At 47.3% G+C, this 11601-nt stretch overlaps 1 protein-coding gene across 2 annotated transcripts in view; it reads left to right on the top strand.

The window, feature by feature from the left end:
• Window positions 1-257: 257 nt before the first annotated feature.
• The window catches only part of LOC147666291 (PDZ and LIM domain protein 3-like), a 92300-nt gene continuing 80956 nt past the window's right edge, over window positions 258-11601 (top strand). For both annotated transcript variants that reach the window (XM_086949153.1, XM_086949154.1), the window contains exon 1: window positions 258-411. In XM_086949153.1, the coding sequence (XP_086805279.1) occupies window positions 344-411 (68 nt within the window). In that variant the 5' untranslated portion in view covers window positions 258-343. The remainder of the gene's footprint in view (window positions 412-11601) is intronic.

The following is an 11601-nucleotide window of genomic DNA, read 5'->3' as shown; positions in this document are numbered from 1 at the left end:
AGGAATTGTGCTTTCATTTCTTTCGAATGCACTTTTCCCAACTCTTTCGGAAGTCATGAAAATTCATGTTTAATATAATTCACACAATTCAAGCTGTAGCGTGTGTTTTGTCTATAATGAGAAATGAAATTCAACACATTTGTTATTGATGGAGCAAAAGAAGCAGCAGTTCATTGATCTGTACTGTATACATGTGCAATAAGTAACTATTGCATTATTTTTAAAACTGCCTATCTAATGGCGTCAATATTTCTTTCAGATTACTCCAGGGAGCAAGTCCTCTGCAGCAAACCTGTGCCCCGGTGACGTCATCCTCTCCATCGATGGCTTTAATACAGCTAACATGACACATGCAGAAGCACAGGACAGGATCAAAGCAGCGACCCATCAGCTTTGTCTCAAGATCGAGAGGTAACGTAATCCTAAAGTATAAGGTAGCAATCCATTATTCGGTTACTAAAATATCACAATCAAGTTATGGAGGAAAACCGAGGTTTGTTAAAGACATAGGGGCTCATTAAAGTTGGGGTGTATTTCGGCCCGAAGTGTGGGATATAAAAACTCCACACTGTAGGTTTTGGGGAAATGACGTGCAGGGATCAGTGTTCCACAATAATTCCTGCATGTTTTCTCCCAGAGTTTCACACAGAAACTTAGTTCCCAGGTGAATTCTAGAACTATACAATCCTGATGGGGCTAGTAACTCCTGTTACCGAAGCCCTGCCAAGTACCACGCATCAGGCGTTAGACTAACGCATTTCAGTGTGGTGGTCCGCATACCGCACTGAAGTGCCAAGTCATGCATAATAGGCATAGCGCCTCCTGGACTGTGAAGTCCTAGCGCTGCTAATCATGCACCATTAATGCTGATTGAAACTAAAGCTGGAGTCGGCAGCGCGTCCTGCACGCTGCTCCCTGCAGACTTGGGGAGTGGCTGAGCTGCTCTGCAGCTCTAACTGCTACAATGCAACAATAAGATTCATGCTGCATTGTTATGTTATGTTATGTTATGTTATACCGGGGTTTTATATAGCGTACGGCTACTCGAAAGAGTGTCCCGACGCTTTGAATTGCACACTAAACTCATAACATAACAGGAAAAGCAAATAAAGAGGCGGAGAAAGGAAACCAGACAAGGCCAAAAAAAAACTAAGAAGTAAAAAGCCAGGTTTTGAGCCCTTTCCTAAAAGCCATTACTGATTGAATACACCATGAAGGAGAGAACGACTACTAGACCGGCTACTGGACCGGACCCCAACCTCATGGACCGTGGTGGCTGCTTAGCCCAGAGTACACCACTGTTCCTCTGCTGCTGCTGTGCCTGAGACTCATTGCACGGAGAAGCAGCCGGGTCTTTGGCGGTGTGTTTGTACTCTTGGGCGCCTCCTTTCCTCCTGCTTACAGCCGCTCTCACTTATCGGGCTTTGCAGCTGCTGGGGGATGCTCAGGCCGATGGGCCCCTGCTGCCAGTTGTGCGGGATCTCTGGTGAGTGAGCAACCACCTGCCTCCCTCCCTTACACCACACTGGTACTCTGCCACAGGGTACCAGGCGGCTCTGCTATCTACTTGCAGCCACTTCCTGATATGCCTCCCTTAGTGCACCCACCACGTCTGGTGCTCGGATCAGCCTGCTGTTGAGGCTTGAAGGTGGCCTGCTTCCCCTCTGGCATTCTGGTGGCCCTGCTGGGGGCCGGTGGCCTGACTTCTGTTTCTCGCTATGCTCTGAGGCCCCCCTTCATGCCCCAGCTATTACTGCCCAAAGCTATTCCACATCCCAATGGGTACCTGAGAATAGGCCTTTCTCTCTATGATACCCCCTGCCAGCTCCCATTTATGAGAGGGGTGACTCTTAATGGCAGTGGCCCGACTGGAGCAACTATATAGGACTGGCCCTGAGGAATGGCCGTTGAGAGATTTGGGCGCCATTAATAATACGGCGCCCTGGCTGTCTGATCTATGTGGGTCACCTGGGGACTCTCCAGACGTGACGGTTTGCCTTTATGTTTATTTATTTGAGAACTGCTTGAAACATTCTGCAGTCATGAAGTGTGTGACACTTAAAACAATTAAGACAGATAAATGATGTTTAGTAGTCAGCCTCACACGACTGATCTCGCGGTTAGGTTGTAATGTACCCACCTGCTTATGCACATTTAATGGCCTTGGTGAGGGGCATTAACCTCATGTCAGCCACTATCGCACACTCACCGATGTGTCTGGCACGCACATTCTAGTGGCATCATATAGAGACGAAAAACGAGACTAACAGACACATGCTCTCAAAGTGTCCACGTGATATTAGCCTGGGTCTTCTCAGATCCTCTTTGGGCCTTTGTGATTCTAGTTTGATCCATTTGGAGCTCACAGGCGATTTGAATCCTGCTAGGACACGGGAGGGCCTAAGCGGCAGTGCAGCACTATTTGGAGCTCCGAGGCCTGGAACCGCAAGGCTTTCATTTGAAGAAACCCTAACCCAAGTCTCCCAAGGCTGCTGACACCTAATTTAGTTAATTATAAACCTACTCTTCACATTCCTTTTCAGGGGCTTTGTAGCAGTTTCAAGTAGTTTTCAGAGCTTCTCATTGCTTAAATTGGTGTAATTTCTGATATTTATATATTTCCGTGCACTTCATTGTTTGGTTTTACTCGTCAGAAAGTGTCACCCATAGTCTTTGAAATGTCACTCATAATTACACTGAAATTCTGAAAATGTCACACATAGCAGTCCCTCATTGCTTCATAACTAATCAGACAATACCAATTCCTCAGAGCTGAGAGTAAAGAATCTACTCAGCACACAATGAGTGGGATAATCCTCTTGTGAGTCAGAACACTAGCAAAGCAGACATCATATGCTGTGAAATAGAAGGCATGGAAGCTGTAAAGGACCAACCTCTAGACCGGAGATCAACCTGCCAGTGCGACAGCAAAGTCAATCAGCCTATGAAGTCCTTGGTTAGGAGTGACTCAAATATACCAATGAGTCAAGTAACTGGACCTACGGGGTCTATTGGAATTGTTTTGGCTTTTCACATGTCGATTTGATTTTGACTGCTGAAAGCTACCATAATCTCCGTATCAAACTCTGTAGGAAAACGTGGAAATCGGACGAGAAACACCAATCCCACATGTTATGTCCAAAAAACATGTACTCCCTGTTATTTCTCCTTCTCTGGAATTACCAAAACCCCTAGTCACACTAATATCGAGATTGAAATAGTCTACACAAGGAAACAAGTAAAAAAAATTGTATAGGTAGTGACAACAGCTGTTAAACGACAACAATGGTGATTTAAATGTTGGTGGACCAAATATCTATAATTCTCCATGCAAATAATGGAATCCCCATAAATAAAAACACACATTGTGTATTCCCATTGTAAAATAGGCACACACGTATACAGATTCCTGAAGGAAGGGAATAGTGTCTACCACCATCGGACTGGTGTACATTTTCTGCATCACTGCATCTTTTGTGGAGCATTGGCAAAGGGAAAGGAGGGTCTGGGGATGCTTGCTGCTACCCTAACCAGCTGCGTTCCATTGCATGCCTTCAATTGCATTAATAATACGGCGCCCTGGCTGTCTGATCTATGTGGGTCAGCTGGGGACTTCTTAGACGTGACGGCCATTCCACTTACATTTACATTTACATTTGCTTGAAGCATGGCAGTGTGGCAATGGCAGGACAGTTTGACCGTGATCCAAGAATGGCTGCAAATGATAGGAGTTTGTGGGGTACTGGAGGTCCTCAGTTAGGTAGATTGTTAGTATCTCCAGCCCACTCATAAATGGTTATGGTTGGTCCTAGTGGTGGCTGAGCTGTAGGATCACACTTGCTATGCAATCTTATTCTAGTTGCAGATTCCTGAGCACATGAAAAATCCCATCCACCTTCCACAATGCAGTAATATATATAATGCCATCTAGACAGTTTCCGAGTACACTTTAATACACTGCAGGTATGCTCAACATCAGTTTCCTAGGGAACTTTTTTATGGCACAGGTAGGTTTAAATCCTTCAGGTTATCAGCAATTATAATTATTTATTTGCATAGTTCAGCAATAAATTATGGTTACCCTTGTGAGGCGAGAGATGGAGGACAGAACTTGTTTAATGCCTTTGAGCTGCATGGCAAAACAAATGATTTACAGGTGTATGGGTGGAAGGTAGAAAACATAGCTAGGATTTACCAGCCAGTTGCTTTCCTAATACCACTTATACTACCTCATGAGGATAAAGCCTTGCAAGCCATGGCCCGTCATGTTGAGTGACCACAGGTAGAACTTCGAACAACTCCCACCTTCTTGTGCCTTACCAATCTCATCCACCTTCTTGGGTTGTAGAAGTAATTGGGCCTAAAAGACTTCTGACTCACATATGAGCTAATGAACACATGCCGGTCTGCAGGTGAAGGACTTTTTTCATAGTCCAATAAATATCTTACTATGCTCACCAGATGCAAAGAGAGGGTAACTGCATCCTCCTAGAAATGACGAAGAAGCATCGCCTGATCAGAAATACCCAATGATACGTCAAAGGCCGTAACATCCAGGTCCATCTTAAAAGAGATAAGGCAAAGAAGTATTGTGACAATAACAGTTTTTTTCCACAAATTAATATTTGTCCACTCAAAACATAGATGAGGAACTTTGTGGAAGTCTCGGCAGCGACTATACCTTGACATATTTTACTATGTTATTCTTTAGTAACTAACAAATTAAAGGGTTTGTCCTGACTGAGATTCTATAGTTAAAGCAACAACTCAGCTCAGTTAATACATGTGTGTGTACAATAACTCATTCCTTGTTGAAATAGCTCTGATAAGACATTGTCCATATTTACCACAGGTGCCAACATGGAATTCTGATCAGGTACAAGCTAAACTACATCACTCTTACTCAATACAAATAAACAAAATGGATGTGGTATCTCCCTCTTTGTCCCCCCCGGCGGCTCCGCGTGTGATGGTGCTGCTCGCGGTGACATCACTTAGAATGTCACCGCGACCAGCGTTCCAAGGCGAGCGCCGGGGACACTGAGGCGTGACAGCGTTACCGAGAGGCTGTGGCTGAGGTCGCAGGTGTTGTACTTGTGCTAAATAAGTACTTCTGTTCACACACGTGACGGCTCCATCTGTCATTTGAAACCATCACCACACTGGCGACGAGGGTGACCTTCTGCGACCTCAACACGCCGGTGAGAAACAGCTGACTCGTGTTAAGCAGCCGGCTGACTGGAGGAGTTTCGAGTTGCTGTGGTAACGAAGACGGCAGCGCAGTGAGCTCACAGCCCAGGGAAGAAGGAGAGGCAAGGAAGGAACGGTGCCTGGAAAAGTACATGCAGGAGCGACCACGGGTCGGCGTTTACCCTTCATCTCGCAATCACCTCTCTGAAGTAAGGTAACGCGTGTCTGCCACTCCTGCGCGCATATAAGTATCTTCCCAAAGACACCATAAGAGTCAGCGTCAATGGTGTTTGTCGAACACACAAAGAAGGTGCGAAGTATGTGTGAAGACACCTCCAGGTTGGTGTGTAACCCCTAGACGTGAAGTACGCCTGTGTGCCAGCCCTGCGCGCTACCCCAGACCCTGACGAGCTACGTTTTGACAGCTGCCAAAGTGGGAGAGAAGCCCGGTTTGTGTGAGAACCTGACCAGCGCGCAGTCTAAACGCAGGTGCGCTGTGTCGCAATCGGAAAAGAGTAAAATCTGAACTTTGTACTGCTTCTATGGCTCTGTGAGTGGTCGGCCAAGGCGTTGACAGGAACAGTGCAGAAATAAAGTGGCTCATGCACTGCTTTTGCGAGTCTAAGCATAGTGTAACAACGTGAAGAGACTCGAACTGTACCACATTGAAAAGAGTCAGAGCATACCACGACTGCGTGGGTTAAAGGATTGCTTTGCGTGCAGCTGTTGTTTGGTGAGGAACTCTTCATGCTGTGACCCTGCTGGATCAAGGAGGTTCCGCCGCTAGCGCTTGGGTCTGGCATCATCCTCTCACACCACTGTTGACAGGCGCCTCAGGGAGCGACAGGGGAGCTGTGTTTGTTGAACTAAGCGCGCCGCCTGTGGTTTGTCGGAGGATTTTCCTGCGCTTGTAAAGAACTGTTGGCGATTTTGGCCCCATTGAGCAGACGCATATGGATGTGAATGGACAACTTATGAGGCCCCTGGAGTCCAGTCCTGACCGATGTCATTAAGAAAAGAGAACTGCACCTTAGCAAAACGTTGACTTTTCTTAGGGCAGACTTAGCGCAGGGCACATTCTGCCCCAGAGTGAATGTCTGTACAAATAAGGGGAGTGTAGTCGTTTTGTAATTGGGTCTTTCACCTCCCCATTGCTGGCCTTTCCATATGGTAAATAACTTCTGAAGCTCAAGTATTTAAGGGCCCCTAGCAGTATTTCCAGGCATACCTTCTTAGTACAGGCTGATAGTTCCACCTCTCTGAGTCTCACGAGGGGGGTTGGTGCAGGCTTCCAGAGTCCTATCTCATTCTGAGACTGTTGTGGATTGAAACATGCAAAGTGTAACCCCTCCACCCTTTTTCTTAACAAACCCAGGTGACCCCACCATCTTATGGAAAAAATGGAAGAAAGTTTTTTTAAATTACGCTACTGTGTGTGGGCCTAACTTAGGGTTAGAAAGGAAAGTTGCTTTGTTCGCTTATTATCTGGGCGCAGAAGGGGAGGAAGTTCTAGACCATCTCCCGGATTTAGGGGCACAGGAGGCAAGAGGGCTGAATGAGTTTGAAATTAGCCTAAAGAAGTTAGATCTGCACTACCTCCCTAAGACAAGCACAATCATGGAGAGGTACCACTTTGGGAAAAGAGCACAGAAGGAAGGAGAGTCTATAGAAGATTTTGTGTCTGAATTGAGAAAATTGGCCGCCACGTGCAAGTTTGGGGGAGCGAGTGAGGAGAGAATTAGGGACCAGTTTGTCTTGACCTGCAGGATGGAACGAGTGCGTGAAGAGCTATGGCTTAAAGATGACCCGCCGTTGAGAGAAGTTCTCATCATAGCCAAGCAGGTAGAGCACATGTTGCAGTGCGTCAAGGAGATTAAGCAAGATGCAGGGGAGAAGAAGAACGATGACAAGGTCAATGTCAGTGAGGTGGTGTCCGAATGCGAAACTGTGTCTGTAGTTAAAGGTCAGAAGGCAGTGGGCAAGGAACAGAAGGAAGGCAGGCCAGGAGGTTTATTCAAAGGTACCTGCTACAGGTGTGGCAAACAAGGGCACTTAGCCAACGACAAGGAGTGTCCCGCCCTCAGATTCACATGTAACAAGTGTGGTAAGAAAGGCCATTTTAAGCAATACTGCAAGAGTGGGCAGGGGGCCAGTAGACAGAGTAGAGACAGAACGAATGTGGTGTGCGACGAGTTTGTGGTGCAAGTAAAAGAGTTGAAGGCGCCTGGATCCAGAAGCCCAATGTGTGCAGAAATTACAGCACAGGGTGACGAAGATCAAGTCGATAGTCCCAAAGACACCATAAGAGTAGGAGAGGTTGACCTAGAAGCATTGTTTGACTCCTGTTCCAGAATAACTATTATTAATGCCAAGGAATTCTCGCGTGTGTCTAAAGGAAAGATAATCTTGAAGAGGTTAGACCTGAGGCCAGGAGGGTACGCGGGGCGCCCCATCTCCATGAAAGGGTACTTTCTGAGCAAAATTGAGTACAGGAACAGGACTACTGTGTCTAAAGTATATGTATCCACTGTAGGAGACAACATCTTGGGGTGGCGAGCTCAGAAGGGTTTGGGTGTGTATCTCAATCCCAACAGCAATCCCCAGATTTTGATACAGGAGATACAAGAATGTGAGTCAGACATCACCAAAGAATTTGAAGAGGTGTTTAGGGAAGGGCTTGGATGTTTGAAGAACTACTGTCACAAAATAAAATTGAAGATGAATGCCAAGCCTGTTGTGGCAAAAGTTAGAAGACTCCCAATAGCAATTCAGGAAGAGGTCAGATCCGAATTGGAGAAACTGTGTAAGGCTGGAGTCATTGAACCTGTGGAAGCGACCGAATGGTTGGCGCCCATCGTGGCAGCGAAGAAGAAGGATGGGTCAGTCCGGCTCTGCATTGATTTGAGGGCCCTCAACAAAGAGGTCGTCGTTGACCGATACCCCTTGCCGAACATCACCCAGATGATGAGCATGCTGGAGGGTGCCAGGGTGTTCTCCACCCTTGATCTCACCTCGGCCTATTTCCAGATAAAACTTCATGAGGAGTCTCAGGAACTCACTGCTTTTGTGACACCTATAGGCGCTTACAAGTTTTAAAGGATGCCGTTCGGTTTGGTCTCGGCGGCTGCCGTGTTCCAAAGAATCATGGGCAACATCCTGAAAGGCATCCCAGGCGTCATGTGTTACCAGGATGACGTGCTTGTCTTCGCTAAGAACCAAGTTGAGCATGATGAGAGACTGAGATGTGTGCTGAGGAGGTTCTTGTCCCAAGGCCTTACCGTAAAGAAGAACAAATGTGTCTTCAGTTGTGCTGAGTTGGATTTCCTGGGTCACAAGATAACAACAGAAGGCATACGTCCTAAGGCAGAACTGCAAAACACCATCGTGAACCTGTCACCCCCCAAAAGCAAAGACGAGATCAAATCGTTCATGGGGATGTTGGAGTTCTATGGAAAGTTCATAAGAAACTTGGCAGGCAGGACTTACGCCATCAGGCTACTGCTAAAAAAGGATAACGAATTCAAATGGAGCCAGGAATGCCAGAGCGAGTTCGAGGATGTGAGGAGGGCTCTTGCAGAAGCCCCTAGTTTGAAGTCGTACCTGCCCGGCCGGGCAACGATCCTCACCACTGATGCAAGTGCAAAAGGGTTGGGAGCTGTACTCACCCAGAAAGGCGAGGAAGGAGAAGAGACTGTAGCCTTCGCCTCGAGGTCACTCCAGAAGTCTGAGAACAACTACTCAGTTATCGAAAAAGAGGCATTGGCGGTATCATGGGCTGTAGGAAAATTCAGAGACTTCCTGTGGGGTACGCAGTTCACCCTCCGAACCGACCACAAACCGTTGGTAGAAGTGTTCAGTAAAAAGGGTTTGGATGCCATCTCCAGCAGGATAAGGCGTTGGGTGGTCAGCCTCCAGGAGTACACATTCCATGTTGAGTACGTCCCAGGAACGCAAAACCTTGCAGCTGACTGCCTGTCCAGACTCGTCAGCGGTGTAGAAGCAAGTGAAATGCGAGAAAAAACTGATGAAGAAGAAGAGGGATACATGGTTGAGAATGTCTGCACCATTCAGAAGGCGTTGGGTGAAGAAACGTGGAGAAAGGCACAGGAAGAGGACAAGACAATGGAAGAAATTTGCAGAAGAGTGAGGGATGGTTGGAAGCACAGTGACAAACAAGATGAAGACCTACGGCCTTTCCTGGCTGTCAAGGACGAGTTAACTATTGTTGACGGATGCCTGTTCAGGGGAACAAGGCTCGTGCCACCAGCGTCTGTGAGAGACAACCTGATCGAGATAGCCCACGAAGGGCACTTGGGCATCACCAAAACCAAGCAAAGGCTCAGGGAGAGCTACTGGTGGCCGAACATGGACCTGGTCACCGAAAGGAGAATCAGGGAGTGCATCCCGTGCTGCAATAGTGACAAGGTCTTGAAGCAACAGACACCACCCATGGTATGTAGGCCGCCCCCGTCAGGACCTTGGGACGAGCTGGCTTTGGACATCGTGGGCCCAATGACTGGGGAGCTGCGGACACCTTACATTCTAGTGCTCGTAGATTTGTATTCTCGGTGGCCAGAGATAAAACTCGTCAGTGAAGTCACGACCAAGACTGTCATCGGATTCTTACAGGAGGTATTCATCCGAGAGGGCCTCCCCAGCAACATACTCACTGACAACGGAGTGCAACTATGCTCGAAAGAGATGGAAGACTTCCTAGAAGAAAAAGGCATCAGACACAAGCGATGCGCATTATACCACCCAGAAACCAATGGCATGGTCGAACGCTTTAACAAAACCATCAAGGAGAGCATCCAGCTGGCCAAAGCCAGTGTCATAAGTTGGAAAGAAGAGGTGTGGAGGCGCCTGGAAGCGTACCGGTTCACGCCGCATCAGACAACGGGTGCCACCCCGTTCGAATTGCTCCGTGCAAGGACACCCAACACTAAGCTTACCCCGGGGTGGATGGAATGGCAAAAGGGGTGGTCGGACCGAACCAAAGAAAAGGATAGCCTGGGGAAACATGAACAAGCCATGAAGGTGAGGAAGGAAGGTTACGACCAACGCAAGGCCACACGGGAGGTTGAGTTCAAAGTAGGTGACAATATCAAGATCAAAGCTCCCACAGGGAAGGCAAGCTGGTCAGAGTACAGCAGTCCCACGAAAATCACTAAACTTTTCAAGAATGCAGTCAAAACCCAAGAAGGGAAAATATGGAACCTAGGGAGAGTTGTAAAGTACCACCCTCCTGTAGAGGTCCCAGAAGGTGCAAGGGGGGGGGGAGAGTGGTCCTAGGAGGGATAGTGGTTTCACTGTCAGGAGACCGTCAGGTGTTTCCCATCCGGGCCACAGGCCCAACAGGAGAGTGACCAGACCTCCCAGGCGTTTTGATCAATATGTAATGATGTAACTATTGCCATTCTACCTAATGTAAGGTCTTAACCTATTTCTGGTTTCTGCACATTGCTTTATAATGTTTTCAATTTCTGCATGGAAGGGGGATGTGTGGTATCTCCCTCTTTGTCCCCCCCGGCGGCTCCGCGTGTGATGGTGCTGCTCGCGGTGACATCACTTAGAATGTCACCACGACCAACGTTCCAAGGCGAGCGCCGGGGACACTGAGGCGTGACAGCGTTACCGAGAGGCTGTGGCTGAGGTCGCAGGTGTTGTACTTGTGCTAAATAAATACTTCTGTTCACACACGTGACGGCTCCGTCTGTCATTTGAAGCCGTCACCACAATGGAGTACATCAATCACACGCTAGTGAAACATTTGATTACATTTCCAAAATGTGGAGAATCATTTCCTTGAGAAATGTGAAAAAATTTAAATATATCTACCAGAAAAAGGGACACAGAGCAAGACAATAGGTAAGGAGGGAAAAGGGGCAGGAGTCATGAATAGTTGGGAGTGAAGAGGTACCAAGGTATAGATAGGTGGACAGGTATTAGACATTAGGTAAGGGTGGAGACACTAGGGTATAGGTTATGGCACAGGTACGAGAGTATAAGAAAGGTAGGAGGTATTAGAGTATAAGGAAGGGGAGAGGGGAAGAGAGGTGTGAAGGTATAGATAGTAGTAGAGTTGGAGGCACTAGGGTATATGTGGTGGAGAGTTACTAGAGTATAGCTAGGGTTACCAGTCCTAAGGTATAGACTTACGCGGTAGGAGGCTATAGTTAAAGGTACAAGTACTAAGAAATAGACTGGTAGAAGGAAAGAGGTATAGTATATGTAGGAGTGGAAGCATTAAGATAGTATTAGGGGCTGAGGCAATAAGGAAATGATAGGTTAAAAGTACTGGAGCGTAGACAGAGGTAGCAGGAGAAGAGGGCGGTCGAAAAGCAAAAAATAACTTAAAGAGAGGGAGAGAGAAACTACCTGGAGTAGAGGATAAAGAATTAGGAAAGGAGG

Source organism: Lissotriton vulgaris, unplaced genomic scaffold, assembly GCF_964263255.1.
Source record: "Lissotriton vulgaris unplaced genomic scaffold, aLisVul1.2 SCAFFOLD_5993, whole genome shotgun sequence".
NCBI classification, from domain to species: domain Eukaryota; kingdom Metazoa; phylum Chordata; class Amphibia; order Caudata; family Salamandridae; genus Lissotriton; species Lissotriton vulgaris.
Note: the sequence above shows the minus strand (reverse complement) of the source record. Positions and strands in the feature narration are given on the sequence as shown.